The sequence below is a fragment of the Rhinopithecus bieti genome, unplaced genomic scaffold (genome assembly GCF_001698545.2).
Source record: "Rhinopithecus bieti isolate Rb0 unplaced genomic scaffold, ASM169854v2 scaffold_42532, whole genome shotgun sequence".
In the NCBI taxonomy this organism is placed as follows: domain Eukaryota; kingdom Metazoa; phylum Chordata; class Mammalia; order Primates; family Cercopithecidae; genus Rhinopithecus; species Rhinopithecus bieti.
In genome coordinates this window covers 2,110,118-2,133,171 of record NW_016818301.1, presented here as the reverse complement: position 1 = coordinate 2,133,171, position 23,054 = coordinate 2,110,118, and the positions used below count along the sequence as shown (strand labels likewise).

General features: G+C 38.5%; 1 protein-coding gene across 1 annotated transcript in view; it reads left to right on the top strand.

Moving 5' to 3' along the window:
* Positions 1 to 20,373, top strand: part of LOC108518474 (RNA binding protein fox-1 homolog 2-like) — a 96,031-nt gene extending 75,658 nt beyond the window's left edge. The window contains exons 2-3 of the mRNA XM_017856895.1: positions 17,329 to 17,379; positions 20,192 to 20,373. Coding sequence (XP_017712384.1) covers positions 17,329 to 17,379; positions 20,192 to 20,323 — 183 coding nt within the window. The 3' untranslated portion in view covers positions 20,324 to 20,373. The remainder of the gene's footprint in view (positions 1 to 17,328; positions 17,380 to 20,191) is intronic.
* The last annotated feature ends 2,681 nt before the right edge of the window (positions 20,374 to 23,054 follow it).

Genomic DNA, 23,054 nt, shown 5'->3' with positions numbered 1-23,054 from the left:
AAAAAAAAAAAAAAAAAAAAAAAAAAATGAAGCAAGCCTGTCATTTCAAGGAAAACTGATATTTGTTGCCAATGATAAAATTTGAACTTTCAAGCAAAAACTAGAGTTTTGGAAAACTTGTATCCTGGGCTATGAGCTTGATAGCTCTGATCCTTAAAAGACTTTTGTGATGAGATTGGTGGTGATATTAGTGAATGTGAATTTTTTGATGTTCTGTAACGAGATGTGTCAACAGTTGGAAGATCTTTATAACTTAGTGAACTTGTATTTTATAAATGAACAATACATAATGTTGCAAAATTATGCATAGGCAAAAAAATCCATTCAAAGTATAAGACCAGTGAATTTTTATATTAACAGTATGAAAAAATTCATTGATAAGGTTTCACATGCTACATTGCAACTAACCTTTGGTATACTATTAAAGAAGCATATCTAGAGATAGGTGAAAAGACTATTAAAATACCTTGCCTTTTCAAGATATAGATCCGTGGAATGCCAAACTCCTTACATATGCTTCAGAATAATGTTGAAACAGATTGAATGCAGAAGCAGGTATGAGAATCCAGCCATCTTCCATTCCATCTCCAATCCCCAGGCCACAGTCTAGTACCGGCTTGTGGCCTATTAGGAACCAGGCCACATGGCAGGAGGTGAGCAGCAGGCACCACTGCCTGAGCGCCACCTCCTATCAGATCAATGGTGGCATTAGATTCTCATAAGAACGCGTACCCTACTGTGAACTGCATATGCAAGGGATCTAGGTTGCCTGTTCCATCTAGTGCCTGATGACCTGAGGTGGAACAGTTTCATCTTGAAACCATCCCCACCCCTACCCCACCCCCCATGGAAAATTGTCTTCCATGAAACCAATCCCTGTGCCAAAAAGATTGGGGACCACTGTTCTATTAAGTTGGATGTTAAAAATATTTTTAGAAATGTAAAATAATGACACTCTTCTCACTGGTTTAGTTTACAAACGAAACTATTTTCATAACATTTTTTAGACTAGCATAATGATTTATTATTGGTACTTAAAGGAATTAACATAATTTTTAAATTATTCCATTTTAGTTTCTAATAGGCAAATCTCAGTAGTTATAACCATATAAAGAAAAACTCTTTGGAATCTTTGGTAATTTTTTAAAAGTGTTAAGGTACTCTGAAATCAAAAAAGTTTAAGAATTGCAGCTCTAATTCTCTAATCTTTTATTTCAGTAGTGGTTGAGACCTCTTAAATTCATTCTATACGTCATGAATGGATCTTGACCCACAAATTGAAAGAGAGTGGGCAAGAGTTAGAGGATTGCATTGTGAAGGGAGGTGGGATTTTGCTGAATTTTGCTCGAGTTGATGTTTGAGAATGTGCCAAGGTGTGAAGTAAATTGAGTAAAGTTTCTATCTGGAAATTAGCTATTTGTGGTCATCCTCCAAACCCCATTCAAGTCTTACCTACTGTGAGTTCTCCTGTTTGTAATTTCTTTATGCCTTTCTCACTTGATTATCAACCATGTACACTTGTTCTCTCTGGGCCATACATTTACATTTTATTACGTGGTTCATATTGTATTTGTTTACATGCCTCTTTCCCTTACTAGACTGTGAGTTCTTTGAGAAAAGAATCCCTAACTTATTTTCCTTTGCATTCCTACCAAGTTCCAGACACATAAACGTCCCTCAGTAAATGTTTGCTGAAGGAGTGAATGAGAAGAGAAAGAGAATAACCAAGTGGGGCAATGCTTGGGATATTTGGAACCTAATCATGTAAACAGTGGAGGGCCATTAGTATGGAAGTCGTATGAGTGGTGTTTTAGGTAGTTAACCCTGGCCCTGGTAAGAAAGCTGGGCAGGGGTGGTTGGAGGCCAGCTCTTAGCTGGACCAGCCAAGAGACTCTTGTTAGAGTAATTTAAGCTTGAAGTGATCCAGGCCTGGATTAAGATGAGTGCTTTTGCCCTAGATAATAAGGCATACATCCTGAATCCTGAGGAGTATTTACAAAATCAGAAACAATACCATCCATACTGCTTGACAGTTGTTGTGTACTTGTGCTGAATTCTGTGTTAAGAGCTTTATGTCTGTTGTTTCATTTAATCTTCACAGCATCCCTGAGGTAGGTATTGTTGTTATCTCCATTTTTTTCGAGGTAAGTAAAAATAATACATGTTCATTTGTTGAACAGTTAGAAAATACAAATAAGAACCCTCCTCCCCCCACAAAGACATATATCACTCATAAATCCAAATTCAACACCAAGACATATGACCACTGTAAACATTTTGGGATATATACTTCCAGACTTAAAAAATATATATATATATGTGTGTGTGTGTTATATGTGCCTGAATATGAGGAAACCATGAATATAAGACTTTATACTGTTTTTTCATTGAAAGGAAGGGCTAACCTATTAAGCTTTTAGGGATGGCAAGGAAATAGGCAAATATCCACTTAGAATATGTATTAATTTATGTAATTTAGAAACGTTTTTTCTTTTTGGGAAAAAATGTGTATAGGCTGTACTGCATCAGCATCTGTGTCATTGCTTAGAACCACTTTGAATCTTCAGTTTTCCAGAGTATATATTGAGATACAGCACTTTTTTGAAAATCTATATTTATTGCAGTCACTGATGATTTTACCTCAAGCTGTAAGTACTTATTCAAACAACAACAGGAAGTCTCTTCATTTGTACTGTGGTGTATACTGCATTGCTTTTCAAAAAAAATGTTAATGGAGGTTAAATTCATGTAACATAAAATTAACCTTTTAAAAAAGTGAACAATTTGTGGCATTTAGTACATTCACAGTGCTGTACAACCACTACCTCCATGTAACTCACATGTTTACATCACCCTCAAAAGAACCCCGTATCCATTAAGCAATCATCCTCTCTTTCCCCTTCCCTGCAGCTGCTGGCAGCCACCAATCTGCTTTCTGTTTTGATGAATTTACCTATTCTGGAGATTTTATAGAAATGGAGTCATATAATATGTGACCTTTCATGTCTGACTTCTTTCATTTAGTACGTGTGTTTTCAGTGTTTATCCACGTTATAGCATGTATCAGTACTTCATTCCTTTTTATAACTGAATGATATTCCTTTGTGTGTATATAGCACAATTTGTTTATCTGTTTATCCCTTGATGGACGTTTGGGTTTCCGTCCTTTGGCTATTGTGAGTAGTGTTGCCATGAACATCTGTGTACAAGTATTGGTTTGAGTACCTATTTTCAGTTCTTCGGGTATATACCTAGGAGTGGAATTGCTGGGTCATATGGGAGCTCTGTATTTAACTTTCTGAAGATGTGCCAATCTCTTTTCCGTAGCAGCTGCTCCATTTTACATTCCCACCAGCAATGTACAAGCGTTTGTCAATTTATTTTTAATGAGGAACACAATAAGACAGGGAAAGTAAAGAGAAAGTATGTGTAGCCTTTGAGTCTATTAGAGCTTTGTATCTCAGATTTTGCTGATGGACTTATTAAATATTTATTTAGCATCACTTCAGCACTAAGAATGAAATTTAGCTCAGGGAAATGAATCTAATCTATTTTAAGTGGTGAACAGACTAAGAAGTGATGATCATAGGAATGAAGGAATGGAAATTTAAATAGACTAAAGTTCCTTGAGGGCAAAGGCCTTATTCATCTTTGTGTCCTCAGCATTTAACAAAGTACTTGGTATATTATAGGTTTTTTGGGGGAGTCTCCAATACTACCCTAGGTCCAGTGAATTATCTGGGACTTACGGAACTAAGATGTAGTCATACTTAATAGCTATGCTTTATACTAGTAAAAGGCTATAAAGCAATGTCAGCAAAGAAAAAAGGTACATGGGGTGAAGTCCAGAGGAAACCTGACTCAAGCTTCCAAAAGTCCTTTCCCAGTAGAGTCACAGGACTTGCTTGATTCCTCCAGCAGTAAGTTTTGACAGTGTTGTCTACCAGGGAAGCTTGTTACAGACTTAGTGCTGAGATTTTTTTGGCTGGGGATGGTGGTGGAGGGGGAGCTGTTCACATAGGCACCCTAACCCTAGCACATATCAAAATTCCAGACTCCCAAAAGGAAAGCAGGCATTAACAGATAAGAGCCACTCTGATCAGTTCTGGGGATAGAACCCTTGTAAAATCTTCAGTTCCCAGATACCAGCTAAGGCCAACCTTGCAAGGTGCTTTCTCTGAGAATAGCAGTCAGACCTGCTACGTTAATTCTTTTTGCACATAAATGTTCAGTTTCTTTTAAAAATGTGTTCTTAGGTCTGTTAAGAAAAATAAACACTATAGTAGAAAGCCAGCAGGGACTTTAATATAAGACAGACCCGGATTTGTAATATGGGGGAAAATTGTATAGTTTTTCTGAGCCTCAGTTTCCTTACTATAAAGTGATATATCACAGGGTTTTAGTGAGAATTAAAAGTGATAATGTTTACAAAACATTACGCATAATGTCTGTCTTATATATAGTAAGTAGCTGTTAACATTTTTTTTAAGCTCACTTGTATCAGTCCAGGTCCAGCCAGGAGAGAGAGACTACACAGTACTTTGGACAGGGAATTTAATATAAAGAATTATTTACCGCCAGGCATGGTGGCTCATGCCTGTAATCCCAGCACTTTGGGAGGCCGAGGTAGGCGGCTCACCTGTGGTTGGGAGTTCGAGACCAGCCAGACCAACGTGGAAAGAAGGAAGGAAGGAAGGGAGGGAGAGAGGGAGGGAGGGAGGGAAGGAGGCAGACAGAAAGAAAGAAAGAAAAGAAAAGAAAAGAAAGAAAGAAAGAGAAGGAAAGAAAGAAGGAAAGAAAGGCATTAGGGCATGGGGCACGCATGAAGGATGTGAGTTGTAGGAGGGAGAAGGTGTGTTCTGACTGAATTCCACCCTGAATGTCCTCAGAAGGAAATATGTTTAGGGTCTTTCTGCCTTAGTGACCACCAGGGCAACAAGCTGAGAGAAAGCCAGATGGAATCTAGCCGGAGGCGGGGGCATGTGCGTGCTTCCTGGGACATTCATTCAACTTTGCTGCTTGTTTGACAGTTTTTGGCCTGGTGGCTCATGCCTGTAATCCCAGCACTTTGGGAGGCCGAGGCAGGCGGATCACCTGAGGTCGGGAATCTGAGACCAGCCTGACCAACATGGAGAAACCCCGTCTCCACTAAAAATACAACATTAGCTGGGTATGGTGGCACATGCCTGTAATCCCAGCTACTCAGGAGACTGAGGCAGAAGAATCACTTGAACCCAGGAGGTGGAGGTTGCAGTGAGCCAAGATCACGCCACTGCATTCCATCCTGGGCAGTGAGCAAAACTCTGTCTCAAAAAAAATAAAGAGGGCCGGGCACGGTGATCCCAGCAATTTGGGAGGCCAAGGCGGGCGGATCACGAGGTCAGGAGCTCGAGACAATCCTGGCTAACACGGTGAAACCCTGTCTCTACTAAAAATACAAAAAAATGAGCTGTGCCTAGTGACACGCACCTGTAATCCCAGCTACCTGGGAGGCTGAGGCGGGAGAATGGCATGAACCCAGGAGGCAGAGCTTGCAGTGAGTCAAGATCACCCCACTGCACTCCAGCCTGGGTGACAGAGCGAGACTGCATCTCAAAAAAAAAAAAAAAAAAAAAGAATTATTTACCATAAGAGGAGATTGAAGTAATGAGAAATTGGCTTGTAGGAAGAAAACTAAATAACAGCAGATATAGATCTGCTGTATCTAAAATAGCAGATATAATGTAATAATATGATTGGTGTGTGATAAAATAGAATTAGTATAATAGCAGCTAGCCTGGGACTGAAATATCATACCCAAAGAGCCATCTCCCTCAATACCACCAAACAGTCCCTGGCTGAGGGACTGAAATCCGAGGGGCTTTGTTGGAGAAGGCATGACTTTGACTCTCAGAATGGCAGAGAAGTAAGTCCCTATGGACCTTTACCAGCAGAACTTGCTGGAAATCTGTCCTTTTGAAGTTGCCAAAAACTACCCTCTAGGATACTTGGGGAAAGCTCTTCACAAGGAGTTGTTTCACCAGAGGCACTTTGCCATATGACAGCATGAAAAGGGCTACTGAGGGAAGCTACTAGCTGCTGGCTGCTGTCCATTGTAGGAGCTAGGATGGAGGGAAACTGCTTATCCTATAGGAACCTGCTAGGCAAGCACAATGGGACCTGGAAGCGAAATGCTTTATTCCTACAATGTATCTCCTGTGTCCTCTGTGGATAAAGCTTGACATTATGCATGCTGGCAAAGGAAAAATATTTAAAGGGCCCAGGTTCATTTTCACACAGCGGGCAAAAAGGGTAAATTTGGAGCTGATAATCAATTAATTGATAACCAGCATATAGATGGAATGGATGTTTAATTCTAAATCCTCAGAAAACAGGAGGAAGATGGCAAATGGACAGAGATCTAAGGAACCTCAAAAATAAGTAAGACACATGCCAAAAAAAAAAATGAAGTTGGACCTTACGTCAGTACCAAAATTAACTCAAAATGGATCAAAGACCTAAGCATAAGAGCTAAAACTATAAAACTCCTAGAAGAAAACAGAGTAAATCCTCATGACCTTGGATTTGGCGGTGGATTCTTAGACATGACACCAAAATCACAGGCAAAAAAGAAAAAACAGATGTTAGACTTTATCAAAATTAAAAACTTTTATGCATCAAAGGACGCTATTAACAGAGTGAAAAGGCTACCCACTAATGGAAGAAAATATTTGCAAAAATATATCTGATAAGGGATTAATATCCGAAATATATGAAGAACTTTTACAACTCAACAACAAAAAAGCAAATGGCCCAATTATAAAATGGGCAGGGGACTTGAATACACATTTCTCCAAAGAAGGTGTACAAATGGTCAATAAGCACATGAAAAGATGCTCAACATCACTAAGCTGTAAAGGAAATATAAATCAAAACAATGAGATAACACTTCACACTCATTAAGATGAACATACACACACAGTAACAAGTTTAAGAATATGGAGAGATTGAAACTCTTGTGCTTTGCCGGTGGAAATTTAAAATGGTTCAGTGCTTTGGAAAACAGTATGGCAGTCCCTCAAAAAATTCAATATTGTCACTGTGCAAGCACCATAGAATTACCAGTGATCCAGCAGTCCTGCTTCTGAATGTTTACCCAAAAGCATTGAAGGCAGGGGCTTGAATAGATATTTATACACTCATATTCATAGCAGCTTTATTCACAATAGTTAAAAGGTAGAGGCAACCCAAGTGTCCATTGACAGGTGAATGGATGGACAAACTGTGATTTTTACGTACTACATATTGTAGGCTGCCATACAGTGCTATGCACATAAAATTGTGTTTTCATATAATTTTAACACCATAATATTATTTGGACTCAGAAAGAAATTCTGACACATGCTACAATATGGATGAACCATAAATATATGTTAAGTGAGATAAGTGCAGTGAGCTGAGATGATGTCACGGCACAAACAAATATTGTTTGACTCTACTCATGTGAGGTACTTAAAGTTGGAGTCACATTGATGGAGACACAAAGTAGAATGCTGGTTGGCAGTGAATGGAGGGAGAGAGGAATGGGGAGTTAGTATTTATTGGGTGCAGCCTTTCAGTTGGGGAAGATCAGAAAGTTCTGGAGATGGATGGTGGTGGTTGCACAACAATATAAATCTACTTAATGCTATAGAATTGTATAATGAAAAATGGCTAAAATGGTAACTTCATGTATATTTAACCACAATTTAAAAAAAAGGAAACTGCTAAAGAATATTTATAGTATAATCTTAAACCTCAGCACCAGAAAAGATAAGATTAACGGGGAACTTTATTTTTTTAAATTTTAATTAAAAAAATTTTTTTGAGACAGTCTTGCTCTGTTGTCCAGGCTAGAAAGCCGTGGTACAATCTCAGCCCACTGCAGCTTCCACCTCCTGGACTCAAGCCATCCTCCCACTTCAGCCTGTCAAGTAGCTGGGACCACAGGTGTGCGCCACCACACCTGGCTAATTTTTAATATTTCTTATAGACCCAGGGTCTCCTTGGGTTGCCCAGACTGGTCTCAACCTCTTGAGCTCAAGCAGTCTTCCCACCTTGTCTTCCCAAAGTGCTGAGATTACAGGAGTGAGTCACTGTGCCTGGCCAGAATTTTATTTCTTATTTATGTTCTTCAAAATACAATTTTGTCATCATGATTGAATTTTATTTTATTTTTTTAAATGCGAGAAGAAAGTGAATTTGTAAAGGAAATTGAAAGAACTGAGGGTGTTAGCCAAACAGGAATTGGTGACAGCAGAATGGACTATCTAGCTGTATGAAGCATACGTTGTCATACCTGGGCTGTATGATACGGCCTTTTGTTCTGAGGCTGCATGTCTGTGCAGCATGTGGCTGTACTGAATACTTTAGGCAATTGTAACACAATGTATCTAAACATGGAAAAGGTACAGCAGAAATACAGTGTAAAAGATAAAAATGATACACAGGTATAGGACACTTATGAATGCAGCCTCCAGGATTGGAAGTTGCTGTGGATGAGTCAGTGAGTGAGTGGTGAGTGGATGTGCATTACTCTACACTACTGATGACTTTATCAACACTGTACACTTAGGCTGCACTAAATTTGTACAAAATTATTTTTCTTTAACAACAAATTTGCCTTAGTGTACTATAACTTTTTTACTTTATAAACTTTAAAAAAAATTTTAACTTTTTGATTCTTTTGTAATAACACTTATCTTAAAATACAAACACATTATACAGCTGTACAAAATATTTTCTTTGTATCCTTATTCTATAAGGTTTTAAGATTTTAATTTTTTTTTTTTTACTTTCTAAACTTTTTTTTGTTGAAAGCTAAGACGTAAACACACACATCAGCCTAGGCTTCCACAGGGACAGGATCATCAATATGCTTTCCACTTCCACATCCTTCCCACTGGAAGGTAGTAAGGGCCAGTAACACACATGGAGTTGTCATTTTCTGTGACAACAATGCCATGTGCTGGAACACCTCAGGAAGGACCTCCCTGAGGCTATTTTACAGTTAACTTTTTTTTTTTTAATAAGTAGAAGGAGCACACTCTAATGAAAAAAGTATGATATAGTAAATACATAAACCACTAAAATAATCACTTACTATCTTTATCAAGCATTGTGAACTGTACATTATATGTGCTAGACTTTTATATGACTGGCAGCACAGTAGACTTGTTTATGCCAGCATCACACAAACACATAAGTAATGTTTTGTGCTATGACAGTTATGATGTCACTGCAACAGGAGTTTTTGGGAAAGAGTTTTGCTCTGTTGCCTAGGCTGGAGTGCAGTGGTGTGATCTCGGCTCACTGCAACCTCCACCTCCTGGGTTCAAGCGATTCTAGTGCCCCCAGCCTCCTGAGTAACTGGGATTACAGGCACTCATCACCACACCCGACAAATTTTGTATTTTTAGTAGAGATGGGGTTTCGCCATGTTGGCCAGGCTCATCTCAAACTCCTGACCTCAGGTAATCCTCCCTCCTCAGCCTCCCAGAGTGCTGAGATTACAGGTGTGAGCCATTGCCTGACCAACTTCATTATAGTCTTTTGGGACTACTGTTGTTTATGCAATCTGTTGCTGACCAAAGTATTGTCATGTGGCCTTTACTGTATATGTCACAAAAGGCAGAGTTTCTTTGGTCACTTTAGAGCTATTCTCATTCATTCTGTCCTTGAATACTAGAATCAGTTTACAATATCACTAGGTTTTGAACACCTTACAGTGAGGCAGAATGGCCATTTGGCACATATTCCTAAAGAACTGATGTAGGTAGAGTAAGCTAAGAAAATTAAAGGTTGGTTATTTGGAAATGTGCTACTTCGTGGGATTTATTCCCATAGACTATATAATTTGCAACGGATAGACATAGGTGTTGGGAAGGAATTCTTTTTGAGCTTCTCCAGTATGTTAAATATTGTGCCAGATAAGCCTCACCTGATCATCTCACTTAATGTCACAACTTTGTGTGGTAGATATTATCTGTTACACAGCTGACACAATTTAGGGTCAGAGATATTAAGAATTTTGACTAGAGTCGCATAGTTAGAAAGTGACCCAGCCAGAATTTGAATCTGACCCAGCCAGAATTTGAATCTGTAAGGTTCAGCCCAACCTTTCTATTGCATGATGGCATGATGAAAGCAGTTACATATTTCTATAATATAACTAGTAGTCTGAGGTGTTATATGATTTGAGGGTCAGGAGTTCTAAATTCTGGGTTCTCTTTCATATCTACCTAGTTTGAATGGCTGTGGACAAGGCACTTCTCTAAGTCTCAGCTTCCTCACCTGTAAAGAAAAGGGGTTTGATTGGTTATTTCTTAGACACCTGTGACCACTAGTGAAGAAACTGTAGTGTGTTTCAAAGATAATCTTCGAGAACCCAGTAAATTCCCTGTGTCAGATTTTACCATGAAACATGCTGCTTATACCAGGTCATTTTTAATTGGAAAAAAAAAAGCGGGGGGGGGGGGCAGTAAATATGGAGGGAGTAGTGAATGTAACAAAGAACTATCATTGATTGTCTTGTCTTGATGTGGGGGTAGAATGAGTTTTTGTGTAGTGAAAGCTTAGTTTACTAGTTAACAGTTGGACCTCATGTTGGGACCATGTTGTTAGATACTATCAGATTTGTATCACTTATAAGTCTTCATCTTATCTCTAGCTATTTTGAACTCTTATGGTTTGGAAGCAGAATGACACCCTGTGGTCACTTAGCAATTTCTCTTCTCGAGGCTGAGCACACTGGCTCATTCCCATAATCCCAGCACTTTGGGAGGCCGAGGCAGGAGGATCACTTGACTCTCTGAACTCCTCAAGGACAAGAATACCAGCACTATGTTTCTCAAAGCAGTTGTTCAATCCACTCTTACTGAATAAATGAAGAATTCTTCTGCTTAAAGAGATTTTGCAGATGTAGGTGCATATAGGAACATCTAAGCAGTCAAAGAAGAATATAAAAGTCAGATGCTATTTTTCTTGCTGTGTATCACTTCTCTCAGTATCCACTGTACATTAACATTCACAGTCCATTGGCAATTGGGTTTTTTTTTTTTTTTTTGGAGATAGAGTCTTGCTCTGTCGCCCAGGCTGGAGTGCAGTGGTGCGATTTTGGCTCACTCCAAGCTCTGCCTCCTGGGTTCATGCCATTCTCCTGCCTCAGCCTCCCGAGTAGCTGGGACTACAGGCACCCGCCACCACACCCGTCTAATTTTTTGTGGTTTTGGTAGAGACGGGATTTCACTGTGTTAGCCAGGATATTCTCTATCTCCTGACCTCATGATCCGTCCACCTCGGCCTCCCAAAGTGCTGGGATTATAGGCGTGAGCCACTGCGCCTGGCCAGCAGTTGGTGTTTTTTTTGATAGTTACTTAAGGATTTTTCTGTTGCACTGTCACATGTCCACTAACCAGAAGCTTCTAAATGGTTTTAATTGCTGACCTCTTAGTTAATAAAGATTCTTATGATTGGTATTTTGTTTCTTATGTATGTAGTTTTATTTTTGAGCAGTCTCTGCCAAGACAGAGTCAGTTTCTTCCATTCTTAACTTAGTAGGCCAGTAATGCTTGCTTATAGACATATCGCTACTAAAACCTTTTCTTTTTGGACTTTTAACACATCTGATTTCCATCTCTTTTGTTCCAGTAGATTTCCTTGTAATTCTATCTCTGCTTTAAATGCCAGTTATTGTTTTTATGCTGATTAAGCACTCAGACTTGCGTATCATTAGATAATGATAATCATCCCTGACCAAACCAGGCAAATCTTTCCCACTATTAGGCTGGCACAAAATAATTGCGGTTTTTACCATTACTTTAATTTTGCACCAGCCTAATAGTTGTCATGAAGTAGTAGAAGTGTTGGGTGTAGAATCAAGACCTAAGTTTGGAGTCATTTCAGCCACTGCCATTAGTCATTTGATAATGAGCAAATCACTTAAACTGTCTGAATTTCAGTTTTGTCATCTGTAAAATGACATTTATAAAACTTGTTTTATACATTGTGAGGACTAAGTGAGATATATAGTTGGTTTTATAAGTTATAAAACATTAAGAAACACTGACAACAGCTTTATTCTAAGTCATATGTGAATTTTACACAATATAAAATTTGGGTAAAACATGCCCTTTCAGCCTTCCCCAAGTCTTACTCTTCTCCCTGGAGGTAACCACTATTAGAAGATTGTTATACATCCTTCTTTATCTTTTCTATGCCTTTAGTTACCGTTTTTTTTTTTTTTAAAGAGATGGGATGTCGCTGTGTTGCCCAGGCTAGTCTCAAACTCCAGGGCTTGAGTGATCCTCCTGCCTGAGCCTTCTGTGTAACTAGCCATTTCTGCTTGAGCGTTCTGTTCTACTGTCATTTAATATGACCTGAGGTCATTCATAAAGATTTTACCTTGTTTTAAAACTCGTGCAGGTGGAATGTTGAAATTTTGCAATAATTGATAACACTATTACCTTGTTATTAATGGAAACTGAGGTTTTTTCTTGTTTTTCACTATGGCAAACAACATTGTTTTGAAAATCTTTGCACATGCTTCTTTGTCCAGATAGAGATGTGAAGTTACAAGAAGGTATATGCATTCAATATTTTGATAGTACTGTTAAATTACTTTCCATAACAGGGTCCCAGTATACTTATATTCCTACTGTTAGGTGTGAGAGTATCCATTGACTCATCTTTTTGCCTATTTATGGTGTTTCCATTTTTGCTAATCTCGTAAGTGAAACATGGTATCTCAAATCTAAACGAATGTTCATAGGCAGCATGGTGTGAGCAGAAAAACTATAACTGGAAACATTTCAATTATCCATTAACAGGAAAATAGGAAAGATAAGTAATTTATTTGACATGTTTATAGTTTATAAGAGAATACTAAATGGCAATCATAGTTAGTAAAATTGTTATGTGCACTAGTGGAGATGAATCTTTGCTTTGGTACATAGTATCGAGCAAAAATGCCAAATTACTGAAGAATACCTGCAATGGGATCCATTCTGTAAAATTCAAAATCATGCAAAATTAATGCATGTGTAAGAGACGGGTATGTGCAAGGAGGGCTTGAGAGTTCCAAATAGCCTTAATCTGAGAGGTAGGAAATAAAGAAGAGTAATGCTTTGCTAAGGCAGGTGGAGGAGTAAATCCATTTCCTCTGACACATCTCTGTGCAACCTGTTAGGACCAACTTTTCTATTGAAGTTTTTGACAATACTGGCTTATACAAATGTGATCTTTTCCTTATAGGACTTTTTTTTTGTTTGTTTTGTTTTTGTTTTTGTTTTTGCATTGTTGAACTCCAGGATTTCATGGAATATGGTTCATATGTGGGATGTCCTCTGGGAGTGATGAATTTCTGTTAATATGCTTTTGGGATTTTTGATTACTTTCTTAATGCCCTTCTTAGACAATCATGAAATGTTTCTTGTAAGGGGATAATGTGGAATGATTAGAAGGGATGAGACCTGGAAAAATGGAAAGAATAATGGCTTTGTAGTCCAGCAGACACAGGTTGGCAGTTTGACTTTCCCATTTAATATCTATGTGTTATCGGGCCAGTTACTTACCTTCTCTCAGTTAGTTTTCCCAGTGATAGGAAATGTATTTTTGTATACTGCTATATTAGCTCATTCTCTTTGCCTCTATCTCTTCCTCTTCCCCTCCATCCTGGAACTGTACTGATTAGGTGCTCAGTATTGGGGGGTTATCATCATCATTGTTAAAATTTGTAGAGAATGGTGTGTGGAAGTAAATTTGTAGAATCCAGAACAAATAAAAGGCACTTGTGCATTTCGGAAGGAGCCTTGTTCTTTTGTTAAAATCTAAACTGCATGTTTCCCCTATAAAATCAGTATGAAAATAGCCAACATTGCCTATAACTATTATTATTTTTAAATAATTTAATGAGATATAATTCACAGACCATAAATCTCACCTTTATGAAGTGCTTTTAGTGTTTCGGTGGTTTTTAGTATAATAATGGATGTGTGCATCCATCACTAATATCTAATTCCAGAACATTGTCATCTCCCCCCAGATAAACCTCGTAGCCGTTACCAGTCACTGCTCGTTTCTTCCCGCTAGTCCCTGGAACCACTAATATATTTTCTGTCTCTATGAATCTGCCTATTCTTGACATTTCAAACGAATTGAATTATATCATTTGTGGCCTTTTGTGTCTGTTTTCAAGCATGGTGTTTTCAGTATTCATCTGTGTTGTATCTGTACTTTATTTTTAAAATTACTGAATAATATTCCACTATAGATGTACCATATTTCATTTATCCATTCATCAATCAACGGATATTTGTTTTTTTCCTGCTGTTTGGTTATTATGAAGTAATGCTGCTATGAATATTCATGTGTATTATTTTGTGTGGACATATGTTTTCAGTTTTCTTAGTTATATACACAGGTGTGGAATTGCTCGGTCATATAACTCTATGTTTAATAGAAGGACTATCCAGCTGTTTCCAGAGCAGCTGTACCATTTTACATTCCCACCCGCAGTGTGGAAGAATTCTGATTTCTCCGCATCTATGACAGTACTTATTGTTGTCTGTCTTTTTGATTATAACCATTCTGATGAGTGTGAGTTTTATCTCAATGTGGTTTTGATTTGCATAATGACTTATGATATTGAGCATCTCCATGTACTTACTGGCCATTTGCACATCTCTTTTGGAGAACTGTCTGTTCAAATATTTTGCCAATTTTTAAGTTATTCGTCCTTTTGTTCTTGAGTTTTAAGAGTTCTTTATGTATTTGGGATACGCATTCCTTATCAAACATATGACTTGCAAATATTTTCTCCCATTCTGTGGGTTATCTTTTTATTTTCTTGATGGTATTCTTTGAAGCACAAAACATAATTTAAATAGTTTTTTTTTTTGTAGAAGTGGGGTCTCACTAAGTTGCCCAGGCTGGTCTTGAACTGGGCTCAAGAGACCCTCTCACCTTGTTTTCCTAAAGTGCTGGGATTACAGGTGTGTAAGTCACTGCACCCAATCTTTAAAAAAAAAAAAATTTTTTTTTAAGAAAGTGTGCTTGCTCTGTTGTCCCAGGCTAGAGTGCAGTGGTGTGATCATAGCTTACTGAAGCCTCAAACTCCCAGGCTGAGGCGATCTTCCTGTCTCAGCCTCCTGAATAGCTAGGACTGCAGGTGTGTGCCACCATATCCAGCTATTTTTTGAAATTTTTTGTAGAGATGGGTTTCACTGTGTTACCCAGGCTGGTCTTAAACTCCTGGCCTCAAGCGTTTCTCCTTTGGTCTCCCAAAGTGCTGGGATTACAGGCATGAAGCACTGCACTCAGCCAAAAGTTTTACATTTTGATGAAGTCTAATTTATTTGTTTTCCTTTGTCGGTTGTGCTTTTGGTGTCACATTGAAGAAACTGTTGTCTAATCAAAGGTCATGAAGATTAGCTTTTATCTTTTTTTTTTTCTAAGAGTTTTATGGTTTTAAATATGCTCTGTTTTGAGTTAATATTGTTTATAGTGTGGGGTGGGGTTCCAACTTCATTCTTTTACCATGTGGATGTCCAGTTGTCTTAGTGTCGTTTGTTGAAAAGACTGTCCTTTTCCCTTTGATGACACATAACTGTAAGGGCATGTTTCTGGACTCTCAGTTGTATTCTGTTGGTTTATGTGTGTATCCTTATGTTAGTATTACACTCTCTTGATTATTGTTGCTTTGTAGTAAACTGTGGCATCAGGAAGTGGGAGTCCTTCCACTTTTTTCTTCTTTTACAAGATTGTTTTGGTACCCATGATTTTTTTTAAAGGCAGTTATCCTCAGTGTCTAATGTGCTTTCTTTGAGGAGACTGTAAATATTAAAATGTCCAAAATAGGTTCATAGGAATAGATAAAGAGAACTTGGATTGTCTATGATTGCCTCAGTGACTGAATTCCTACACATTTTTCTGGTTATTTAGCTCCATGTATTTATTTACACATTCTTTTAGGTGTCTATGTGTGTTAGATACTGTGCTAGATCTCAGGGACATCATGATGAACAAGACACAGGGTCTCTGCAGTGAGCTTAAGTTGTCTTCGGACTTTCATGCTTTTGACTATCAAATATCTGAATATAGTCAACCTACCAATTAGTGGAAAGTTTACTCTATTGTTGTATTCAAAAGTCCTATCAATGAAAATTTCTTTTACGCTGTTCTGCTAGTAGGAATGAAAGTACAAATGATTGGAAGAAAAGGATGAATATCTAAGTAACGATGTTGAGCACTTTGAAAATTACAAAAGCACTGTATGTTCTCATTTACTCCTTTGTGTGCACGTGTATCTTCCCTCATTTAAAAGTTCCCTTGAAAGCAAGGGCCTTGTTTTTATTCATCTTCTTTACTCCATCAGTCAACTAACAGTGCTTGGAAAATTTTAATATTAGTATATGTTAACTGAATGATTGAATGGATCAAATAAGCTGGAAATGAGTGTTCATGTTATATGACCTTATACTAAATTAGGGTTTGCATAGCTTTTATTAGCTATCATCCTTGCCCTCAAGGATCTTGATTTAGTGGTTTAAAGTGAAGAAGAGACAGACACTCAACATGATATACCTTTAAAAAATAAGATTAATTAGAATCATAAATAACGTAAAAAGTAAGCTGCACAAGTAAGCTAATTAAATATTAAATATTAAGAGGAGTCACTTAAGTCCATAGGATGATATAGAGTAGTAGAGAAAGTCTTGAACAGAGGTTGAATTTCATCCAGATTTAAGAGAACTGAGGGGATAAAACAAAAAATAAATAAATACAAAAGTAAAAACTGAGGGGAAACAGGTTGATAGAGACGAGGACCTCGAACTTTTCTGGGTCAAGAGGCAGTTCTCAGCAGGGTTGGTACTTGTCCACTTTCCATCCAGAGGACATTTGGAAATAAACCAACAAGTTTTTAGTTATCCTAGTGTTTAGGGGTGCTAGTGGCTTACTGTGAGTTGGGACTGGGGATGCTGAAGTCCCACAGTGTATGATGAAGTTAGGAATTACTCTGACCCCAGTCTCAGCAGCACCCTGCCTAAGATATACTGGAAAGGAAACAGATGTAGCTGTATAAGGAGGAAAATAGTTTTTCTGAATAGTGCTCCTAAGCAAATACTGTTTTTTGTTTTTGCCAGTGTAGAGGCTTAATGAGGAGATATATACACTTAGGTAGGGTGGAATACAGTTAATGGAACATTTTAGGAACCAGGGCAGAAATTTATATTTATCAGTTTGGATGATTTTGATTATTCTTAACATTTTCTTTCATCTCATAGTTTGATATTTTTCTTGTCTTTCTCATAGAACGAGCCTCTGACTCCAGGTTATCATGGATTCCCAGCGCGGGACAGCCAGGTTGGTGTCTGCTATTTGTAACTCAGATGATGTATGTGTGTGGTGTGTTTCATCAAAGGGTTGCTATGATAGAGAACATTTCCTGAAATTACTTACTTTGAAAGGGAATGTGGCTTGTTTCAGCAATGAATGTACTTTTACAGATGTAAATTAAGCATATTTTAAAATTCTGTAAGTATTATGTTATTAAAATTGTGGATATTATAAGAGAAAATAATTACTCAAGCACAGTCACGATTGCTTTTGTATTTTCTTCTCCACGCTACATAATAATTTTTTGACCTGGTTTTCTCGATGCCTCATAATTCTGAATGCTGGACTTGTCTCTTTATTACCTGCCAGTTAGCCCCTGCCTGCACAGAGTTGTTGAGTCCTTGTAATGATCTGTAGCAAGAAAATTCCATTCTCCTCCCTGGGGGAATTCAGCCTTATGGTTTTAATCAGGGAAGGCTTGCTTAAGAAAGTGAAGTTTCTGCCGCCTTTCTTTGTTAGATGGGAGGATGACTGGAAAAGCCCAGGCCCTGTTATGGGTCAGAGCAGAACTGCTTCCTACGAGACACCCTCAGTATGGTTTAGGCAAGTGTATAAAATGCCTTCCCTATCTTTTTGCTGTTTGAAGACTTGAGCACATGGCGTTGAAGCAGAGCTAGGATAGAAGAACAGGTAAGGCTTCCTCTTAGAGAAATGGTGTGGCTTAAATCACCTTGCCTCCAAAAGAAATTTGTCTCCTTGCTGTTTGGAGATATTGACGTTCTTCAGGAGATTTGAAAGGGTAGCTCCTGGAAATATCTTGGAATGCCATTATTCCTTACAGGGTTGTCAAAAAAAAAAACTACCATTGTTCTACTTGTCCAAGGGATACGAGTTATAGTGCTAAACGAAAGAGTTCATAGTGTCCTTTCCAGAAGTTCACTGAATCTCATCAGAGCTCCTGAAGCGGATCTTAAAAACTAGGATGCTCGGCTGAGTGCGGTGGCTCACACCTGTAATCCCAGCACTTTGGGAGGCCAAGGTGGGTGGATCATGAGGTCAGGAGTTCGAGACCAGCCTGGCCAGCATAGTGAAACCCCGTCTCTACTAAAAATACAAAAGTTAGCCAGTCGTGGTGTTGCACACCTGTAGTCTGGCTACTCAGGAGGTTAAGGCAGGAGAATTGCTTGAACTGGGGAGGCGGAGGTTGCAGTGAGCTGAGACTGCGCCATTGCATTCCAGCCTGAGTGACAGAGTGAGAATTTGTCTCAAAAACAAGACAAAAAACAAACAAAAACAACAACTACAAGAAAACAAAAACTAGGATGGTTGATAATCAGTAGTCACCTATTTGCAGGCCTTTCAGATTTGAGAGTATTTGTCCAATTCTTGCACTTTTGGTGCTGAGTTGATGTCAGATTGGCCCCAGATAGGGCATGGAGAGAAGAAGTGTTGTTATCTCTGTGTTCATCCCCCACTGAGTTTATCACTGTTGATATTGAAGATGGAAGCTTTTGGTAAAAGATAGGGCCATTTATCCCAAATCTAAAGAAAATATAAAGATTTATTTGTTTTTCTTTCTGGTTTGTGTCTGTGCTAGAGCTTCTCTAAGCTGGGAAACTTATGCCCTTTGATAGTACTTTTATATCTTAGTCATATATCAGAAAAAATTCTCATACCTGGAGATCCACCCTACGGAGATTCTGATTGGGTAAGTTAAGGTTGGGCTTACCCATTCAAATGTTTATAAATCCCAAAGGTGATTCTGCTATGTAGTGCGCTTGAGAACTGCAGTCCTATGGGCTGCTTTAAAGGTAGTGACAGTTTCTGTTTCATCCTGTACTTTTCACCTAGGACATGTAATAAAGGGGTCATGGTTAGTCTCTTAATCTAGTCTTGCAAACTAATGCAGTTACTTTATTATTTATAAAATGTTGCTTATTCTGGATTTAGGAAGGTAAAGCTAATTGATGTAAAGTCTGAGTTTAGAAGACTGAAAGGGAACTGTATTCTTCTTGTGGGGATTACAGATCAATAAGGAGCTAAGCAAAAAGAGTTAATAGGAATTTATTAAAGCCTAAAAAAGTAGTCTGTTTGATTGTACCTACTTTATTTTTTCTTTGTTTTGCAGCAGGGGCCCACTTCTGTAACCTGCACATTCATTACTCATGCTATCTCTGCTGCAGGCCTGTTACAGCCCTTTGCCATGGTTTAAAGCTGCTAATTTACTTTGAGGCACATTCTGATGGTGACAGGTTTATTTTAGTTTATTTTCATGGGCTTTATTTTGTACTCTGGTTGGATCTTTGAATTAGAGATCTTAGAGTGTGCAAATAGGCAAATATTGAATAGCTGCTTGTTGTATTTGATGAATACAGAATCCAAATGAGTACTGCTAATTAATGCGCCTAACCTTGTGAACTCTTACTTTGTGTTTTGAGATTTGAGAGGCATTTATCAGCATGAAACACTGGTCGCTGAACAGGCTGAGCTGGCGGAAATGGAACTTGTGATCTTTACGTCTCCTCAGCGTGGTTTTGGCTCAGCAAATCAAGGAACTGGGGAATGGGGTGAAGGTGAATTTTGATTGTGCCTTTATTTGCTTTCCCTTTTTTTTGTTGTTGTTGTTTTGGTTTGGTTTGGTGTTTGAGACCAAAACCAAAAGGATCTTGCTCTGTCACCCACACTGGAGTGCAGTGGCATGAACATGGCTCACTGCAGCCTTGACCCCCGGGGTGCAAGTGATCGTCCCACCTCAGCCTCCTGAGTAGCTGGGGTCACAGGTGTGCCACCCGCCGGCCTGTTTGCTTTCCTTATTCTTTCACTGTTCCTTTCTCAATAGGTAAGAACCATCTGCAGACAAGATTCTTATCAGTGGCTGAATGGTGATGTTAAAAGAGATTTTTTTTTTTTGATTGTTGTGGACCACTTTCATGGTGTTTTCTCATCTTATTCTTCCAAACACCCCTTTTGAAGTCGATAAGGCAAATATTCCCTTTGGAAAGATAAGGAAATTGAAGCACACAGAGGTAAAGTGACTTATCCAAGGCAACAATTCAAGTAAGTGGCTGAATAAGAACTGAAATTTGTCTTCTGTCTGAGGGTCCTTTTCTCTGTACTGGAGAATTATTTATTGACCAGAGGAAAATGTGGTCATGTGTGAATGTGCCCATTCACTCATTTACATTATTACAAAATAATGTGGGGGCTTCATAGACTTCTTCAAGCTCAACCACAGACTTAGAAGTCCGTGACTCCTGACTAAAGATTATTACTACTAAGTTTGTTAGCACCAAGTGTACCACCAGCATTTTACTTTTTTAGTGATTCTTTTATCATGTTATATACAGTCCCAATAGCACATTTGAGTTAAAAACCTGAAGGAAAGGAGTAGGGAAAACCAGCTGCCATCTCTTGCATGTTTATGCACGGTGACCTCAGCCTTCTTTCCCGATCTGTTAAGAAACTTTATGGGATGACAATCCATTGCTTTTAGAAAGCACTCTGAGCATTTCGCTATTCTTGCTAACGTCGTTTCTCTGTGGAAGTGGAGGAGACAAACACTGTTCCAGTTTTACATAAGTGAAAACTAGTTCAGAAAAGTGAGAAATTTTATCTAAGGCCATGCAGGACCAAGTGCAGTGGCTTATATCTCTAATCCCAACACTTTGGGAGGCCAAGACAGGAGGATTGTTTGAGCCCAGGAGTTGGAGACCAGCCTGGGCAACATAGCAAGACCTTGTCTTTACTAAAAATAAAAAAAATCAGCCGAGTGTGGTAGTGTGTGCCTGTAGTCCCAGCTACTTGGGAGGCTGAGGTGGGAGGATCGCTTGAGCCTGGGAGATTGAGGCTGCGGTGAGCTATGATTGTGCCACTGCACTCCTGCCTGGGCGACAGAACAAGACCCTGTCTCAAAAATAAATGAATAAATAAATAAAGCCAGGCAGGATTTTAGATTGATGATACCATGTAGTGGTTTAGATTCCTAGTTGACTGTTTATTTGTGATTTATGTGCACGTGCTTAGGCGTGTTCCCAGGCCCTGATTAAGGCTGGAATGTTTTATGGATTTGCAGTATTTTTAAAGTGGGAGAATACTTGTGTGCATCAGCTCTAGGGTTTTTATATAAGAAGAACTTAAGAGCAGCAATCTGATGAGAAGAGGGCTTTGTTCTGCACAGCAGGCTTCCTGTTTTTGCTAAGATTGTTTATATAGGATGGCTCTTAGGGGTTTTCTGGAAAGTGATGGGGGTCCTAAGGCTGGCCCTCGCTCGTTCTTGGTGCAACAACTTTATGTCTGTTATAAATAAGGTGACCATATAAACTTTAGCATTCAAGTTTGGGCACTTTTGAGAATAAAAAGTGATGCCAATAATTAGTTTCAAACAGTCCCAGGTAAACTGGGATGTATGGCCATCCTTCTCTAATTAAAGAAATACAGTCAGTGTTTTCTTAACCAATGTGATCAGAACTAGTAGGCCATGAGTTAATCTTAACAACTGGTTGAAGTGGGGAAATATTTTATACTTTTATTTTAATATAGAGCATTTTTAATTTAAACAAATATATGTTTACTCTTCAGTTTCCTGATATGAGGTCAAGGTCCTTATATATAGATGTGATTGAAATACTACTTGAATTTTTTGCATAAACTATGCTCCCAGAGCATCATCTGTGAGTTCTAATTTGTTTGTTTTAAAGAGGAACAAGGTCTTAATGACATTCAGAGTAATTTGGGTCAAACTGTGTAGCTAGATTTGTATGATTCCCCCTTCTTGCCCAGTCTTTTACAGTTGTCCTGCCCACATCTAATTTGAGCAAAAGTTTTCAGTGTCTTGACTTGTTTTTCACAAAGCATTCACATTAGAGTTGTTTTCAAGGAAACTTTTCTAATTTATTTCATTGATGCATATATATATATATATAACATTTAATTATATAATTATAAGAACTTATGACTTCTATAAACTGGCAGGTGAATAAACACAAGTGATTTTTGGTAAGCATACAACTCAGCTACTGATAGAAGAAGGGCTAGGGGGCAAATAGGAGAGAGTTGTTTACTAGTTTTAGGTGGGCTAAGACTGTTAAAAGCATCCCTTTATTAGACTTGGGAACTGGAGAACGTTAGTTAATTTAACAAATTAATTGATTAAAAGAGGTTTATACTTTAATCAACCATAGTGAAGGCTTACTTTTCTTTCATCAATTTTGTATCTCCTTAGTGGTTATTGGCTAAATTTTGTTTTATTGTTTTAGAGTCAACTCAGTTTGGGGGATGGGTAGGGAAGAGGATTAGAGCAGATACACACAAACTAGAGATAATTTGTTTTGCTTCATTGGAGTGGCCTAACCAAGTAAGGGAAGTTCAGCAGTGGGATACTTTCAAAACTAAGTGTTGAAAGTAGTGCTGAAGGGCCAGGCGTGGTGGCTCACGCCTGTAATTCTAGCACTTTGGGAGGTCAAGGCAGGAGGATCACAAGGTCAGGAGTTCGAGACCAGCCTGGCCAATATGGTGAAACCCCATCTCTACTAAAAATACAAAAAAATTAGCTGGGCATGGTGGTGCATGCCTGTAATCCCGGCTACTCGGGAGGCTGAGGCAGGAGAATTGCTTGAACCCCGGAGTTGGAGGTTGCAGTGAGCTGAGATTGTGCCACTGCACTCCAGCCTAGGTAACAGAGCAAGACTCTGTCTCAAAAAAAA